At 39.5% G+C, this 6,064-nt stretch overlaps 1 protein-coding gene across 1 annotated transcript in view; it reads left to right on the forward strand.

Moving 5' to 3' along the window:
• LOC106871654 (exportin-5) overlaps window positions 1-6,064 on the forward strand; it is a 36,808-nt gene that overhangs the window by 18,374 nt on the left and 12,370 nt on the right. Inside the window, exons 8-12 of the mRNA XM_014918238.2 lie at window positions 407-506; window positions 1,375-1,458; window positions 3,270-3,395; window positions 4,676-4,766; window positions 5,382-5,504. Coding sequence (XP_014773724.2) covers window positions 407-506; window positions 1,375-1,458; window positions 3,270-3,395; window positions 4,676-4,766; window positions 5,382-5,504 — 524 coding nt within the window. The remainder of the gene's footprint in view (window positions 1-406; window positions 507-1,374; window positions 1,459-3,269; window positions 3,396-4,675; window positions 4,767-5,381; window positions 5,505-6,064) is intronic.

Here is a 6,064-nt window from a genome sequence, read left to right on the forward strand (position 1 = left end):
TAAAGCTCTACGAGGTTCTGGCAGGGGGTTGGTGGCGAACCCTGCTGTACTCTTTCACCACAACTTTCTCTCACTCTTACTTCCTGTTTCTGTTGTACCTGTAATTCAAAGGGTCAGCCTTGTCACACTGTGTCACGCTGAATATCCCCGAGAGCTACGTTAAGGGTACACGTGTCTGTGGAGTGCTCAGCTACTTGCACGTTAATTTCACGAGCAGGCTGTTCCGTTGATCGGATCAACTGGAACCCTCGATGTCGTAAGCGATGGAGTGCCAACATTGATGTTGTACTGGAATTTGTTTCCTCTTTTAATTAAGTAACTATTTGCTGCTATTTATTGCTAGTCACATCATTTCAGCTCTTCCTAATTACCATTTTCTATCTTCATCATTCTTCTACTTATAAAGAGAAGCTAACAATTCCTCGACCGATGAGCGTTATTATCTTTTCCTAAAACGGTTATGTCAAGTCTTCACTGAAATTGGAAAACAACTTTGTGCTTTATGGGTAAGTTAGATTTTAAAATTTCATTTTCACAATTCAATCATTGCAATCATCGTTAACGTTGGTAATGACACCATTGTCATCATTACTATTTTGGAGTAGTCACACTAAAGACAGGCTGTGTTGGTGTTTTAGGTGCTTGCTTCCCAACCATGCAGTTTAGGGTTCAGTTCCATTGTGCAGCACTTTGGGAGGATGTCTTCTGTTATAGTTCCTGGTCAAACGGGACTCATGAGTGGATGTGGGAGACAGAAACTGAAAGACACCTATCGCGTGTGTGTGTGTGTGTGTGATCATCACCATTTAACATTTGTTTTCTATGCTGGCATGGGTTAGACGGATCAACTGGTAAGCCAGAGAGCTGCACCAGGCTCCAGTCACCTGTTTTGGCTTAGTTTCTACTGCTGGATGCCCTTCTTAGTGCTACATGCTGTGTGTATGTGTGTAAAGTACTAAGGCTTTAAAAGAGTACTGGGGTCAATACATTTGACTATAAATTCTTCAAGGTGGTTCCCCAGCATGGACGTAGTCTAATGACTGAAACAAGTAAAAAATAAAAGATATATATATATATACATACATAAAATCAAAATTAGCAACAGGATATCAAGTAGTAATGCAGTACGACTGTTTCAAGTGGCTCCATTTAATTGAACAATGCAATCATTACATCAATTTAAATACAGTGCTATCTTCAGCTGCACAAATAAATAATTGGAATTTCAACAAGTAGGGTACATTAATATAAGGTGCTGCCATGCAATAGGACTGAACCTGGTACCAAGTGATTGGGGAACAAGCTTTTCAATCTCACAGTGATACCTGCTTCTATATTTCTGTAAATCTTATCTGTTTATTCTTATTTCAACAGGGTTACAGTGAAGATGTCCAGAAACCTCCTACATTTACGAAATACCTTGAAGCAGTATTAGCTTTTACTGAGCACCCAAGCAGGGTAAATTTTTATTCTCACCTTAAATAATTTCTAATTTATCATTGCTTTTCATTTTCTTCAGCTATGTTTGCTGTATTTTAAAGTATATAAAATAATCCTTTCTACTACAGGCACAAGGCCTGAAATTTGAGGGGAGTGGGGCAAGTTGATTACATCAACCCCCAGTGCGTGACTGGTATTTATTTCATCGACCCTGAAAGGATGAAAGGCAAAGTCGACCTCGGCGGAATTTGAACTCAGAATGTAGTGGCAGACAAAATACCACTAAGCGTTTCGTCCGGCGTGCTAACAATTCTACCGGCTCTGGTGTTAGGAACGGCATCCAGCCGTAAAATCCACACCAAAACCGACACAGTGGCCTAGGGTTGTTTTTTTTTCTACCTGGCTGGCTCCTGTCACCTGTCCTACTCATACATGGAAGATGGACATTAAACAATGATGATGTTGATGATTTTATCATCATCATCATTTAATGTCCGTCTTCCATGCTGGCATGGGTTGGACAGTTTGACAGGAGCTGGCATGCCAGAGTGTTGCACCAGGTACCAGTACAGTAAGACCGAGTAGTTAAATGTTTACGACTCTTCTTATTTTTACTGTATATAAAATAATATAAAAGATGTAAAATGTAAATAAAACAACGAACCATCATCATTGTTTTAACATCTACTTTTCCATGCTTGCGTGGGTCAAACAGAATTTGTTGAGGCAGATTTTCTACCACTGGATGCCATTCCTGTCTCCACCCCTCACCTGTTTTCAACAAACATTTGTATCAAGAAAAGGAGACACTAACACATACACACACACACACACGTGTGTGTATATATATTTGTCTTCCACTAAAAGTGGATGTTGTGTTAGAACACAGTATACTGCAGTAGTTACCATGAGGGAACTTCTCATGTGGACTTGTGGTACATATAAGCACTTATATGTTTATATCGCTGACAGACGATAATTGTTTGCTGTGGCTGTCAGATCACATGATTTTGCCTTTCCTTGGGCTTCTCAATCGCAGATGTCCATGGCTAGACACAGCAGTCGACTTCCCTCATCAATGGTATATAGAATCTCAGTGTCTAATCAGGCACTGGTTTCGCAAATAGCCAGTGGCCTTATTTAAAAATAATCAGCATTAGGAAGGACATCCGGCTGTAGAAACTGTCAAAACAGACCGGGAGTCTGAACAGCCTTTCAGCTGATCAGCTCCTGTCGAACTGTCCAACCCATGCCAGCATGGAAAACAGACATTAAATGATGATGATGGATTATATACATCATGAGTCCATACAAGAAGTCTTCTCATGGTAAATAATGCAGTAGTCTTTGTTCTAATCCCTCCATCGTCAGTCTTTCCTTTCTCTTTCTCTCTCTTTTCAACTGAGGCCTTTCAATCTTTTGCGGTTGATAGTACAAATACCAGTTAAACACTGGGGGTCAGTGTAATCTACTTAACCCCCCTCCTCCAAACTTGCTGGCCTTGTGCTAAAATTTAAAACCAATATTTAATTAATTGGCTACAGTCTCTGAGTTATGCCCTCCACCAATTGATTTCACATTTGTTTTTTCTTTTCATCCAACCAAAGTCAAAAACCTGTACTATATACTACACCTCACACACTCAAATATTTCTCATCACTGTAGCAAAGGTGAGATATATGATACCTGTGGCCATTACCCATGACTTTTTTTTTTTTTTTTTTTTACCTTTATTATTTTCTTCTCTTTCTGTTTGAGATAATTTTATTGACAACGTTCTGTTTCTTTTTTCTTTTTCTTTTTTTTTCTACTATTATTGTCCTTGCTAGTTTCTTGGCAGTTTAACGCATTCCCTGTGGGCCTCTTTCCTCAGGCATGAGATTATATCCGAAGATGAAACATTAATGTCTTTCATACCTCGTCTGGTGCGCAGTGCCACTACAACCATCATTAAGGTAAGTTTCTTGACAAAAAAAAAAACAAAAAAATAATTGGTATTTCTAATTTTGATTGCAGATTGATAAGCTTTTATCCAAAATCTTGAACCACTCTGGGGTACTGCCTCGAAGAAATGAGATACCTTGTGATATTTATTTTGGTTTAATACCAACCCCTGATTCATGAGTACCTTTAGTGGAGCTCAGTCTGTTGCAAGGATACGAATCAGGTTTCGGGTTGGAGGCTAACTTCTTCTCTTCCTCCAGTCTTGGATATTCTTGAAATAAAAAGAAATAATAATAATGAGTTACAGGTGCTGCCACTCCTTTCTTGACAAATTAGTATGCTAAAAAAAATAGAGGTTACTTAGGGATAGGTTGGTGAAATGAATATAACTGGTGTTCCATTTGACTTCTGCATTTGTGGTTGGAACAGGGAAGTGTAGGTCCAGGGAGAGGATGTTCCATCATGAAGGATTATGGGATCAGAACATTGTAGCTTGTCTGAAGCATTGTGGTAAAGAAGTAAAATAACAAAATGGTGAAGGCAGAGAACCTCTTACAATGCAAAAGGAAGAAAAAAGTTTAACCCTGGAGCATTCAGATCACTCAGTCAAACGTAATGTTTTTTTATTCACATTGTTTTGGATTAAACATGTATTATCTTGTAGCCTTGAGATTTTGATGAAGTGACTGTTTATTTTTAGAATGACATTGTAGGGTAGGTGTGAGAGGCTGGATCTGGTTGGTTTGACCATAAAACAGGTAGAATATTTTGGCCAGATAAGATCTGTTTAAATGATAAGGAGTCAACAAATTTTCGTTTATTTGAGGCAGAAAGTTACCCTTCGAGGCACAAGTCTGAGCAAGGTTGTTTATGGAAGACCGGCAGTCGCCCATGCATACCAGCCTCCCCTCTCCACACCACCGATGTTATCCAAGGGAAAGGCAAAGGGGCCGATACAGCTTGGCACCTGTGACACAGCTGAGTGAACTGGAGCAACATGAAATAAAGTGTCTTGCTCAAGAACACATCATGCAGCCCGGTCCGGGATTCGTATTCACAACCTCGCAATCATAAGCTCGACGCTCTAACCACTGAGCCATGCGCCTTCACCAGCCCATCATCAGAAGTAAACAAATGTGAATGTACACAGTATCAGCCATGTTGCTCATATATCATATGTGTACATTGACCTTTTCCTTTCTGCATTGTAAGAAGCTCTCCATTTTTAATATCATGAAAGTGTTTAATGAAGATCAGCAACATCTAAAATACATGTGATGTTATTTTCTAGGTTGGATTTCCTAGTCAGAATAATTCACCAAGTTGTAGCTATGCCTTGCTGGACTTTGATAGCGATGAAGAATTCAATCTATTTTTCTCACGTAAGTATTCCTGTTTGTAATTCATTGATTTTGGAAATATTGATCCTTATATAGAATATAATTCTGTCATCGTTCTTCATCATTTTAATGTCCACGTTTCCATACTTGTATGGGTCGGAGAGAATTCGTTAAGGTAGATTTTCTATTGACTTGATGCCCTTCTTGTTAACAACCCTTACTTGTCCCCAAGCAACTTAATATTCCCCCATGAGCAGACAAGCTTTCAGGGTAGATTGGAAACCTGCTTTCGCTTGTACAAAGTTGACATTCATTTACTACACCTATCACATGATGTCAAAACAAAACACACACACACACGCGTGCACGCAACAAGATTATTTTAGTTTCTAAGGACCAAATCCACTCACAAGGATTTGATATCAGCCGAAGGCTTATAATAGAAGACACTTTCCCAAAATGCTATATATTGCCTAAAGCCTGGTATTTATTCTATTGGTCTTTTGTCAAACAAGATGAGGACAAATATCTGTCAAATGGAAATAATGTACGTAATTCCTCATCTCTTAAATATAAAACTGTATTCAAATTTATCACTGAAGAATCTTTACATTTTCTTGTGTTTTCTTATTGTATCTTTTTCTTTTCTTTTCCCAGGTTACAGAGCCGAAGTTGCAGAAACTCTGCGACTTGCTACACGCATCAACCCTAAATGTACCTTTGAAGCTGTTGCCACTTGGTTACAAGACTTATTGCAGAAACCTGTGGATATTGGCGGAGGTCAGTACTTTGATTCCAGTTTAGTCCTTCAGTCATTGGATTGCAGCCAAGCTGGTGTACTGCCTTTAAAGGTTTTTAGTCAATCATATCAACCCCGATACTTATTTCAGCCTGTTACTTTATTTGTCAACCTTTTAGTATTCAAATTACTCTGTCAAATGTTCTGCTTATTTATTCACATTATTTTTAGTTAATCAGGCAGTATTTTATAGCTTTGAGGTTTCAATAATGTCATTATTTACTTATTCACCATTTTGAGCATGGCCGTTGATCGTTACCAACGTCGCCTACCTGGCACGCGAAAAGACATTCGAGCGAGATCATTGCCAGTGCCAATGGACTGGCTCCTGTGCAGGTGGCACGTGAAATACACCATTTCGAGTGTGGCTGTCGCCAGTACCGCCTGACTGGCCCTCTTGCCGGTGGCACGTAAAACACCCATTACACTTTCGGAGTGGTTGGCATTAGGAAGGGCATCCAGCTGTAGAAACTCTGCCAAATCAGATTGGAGCCTGGTGTCGCCTGCTGGTCTACCAGTCCTCAGTCAAATCGTCCAACCC

This window comes from Octopus bimaculoides, chromosome 11, assembly GCF_001194135.2.
Source record: "Octopus bimaculoides isolate UCB-OBI-ISO-001 chromosome 11, ASM119413v2, whole genome shotgun sequence".
NCBI lineage: Eukaryota > Metazoa > Mollusca > Cephalopoda > Octopoda > Octopodidae > Octopus > Octopus bimaculoides.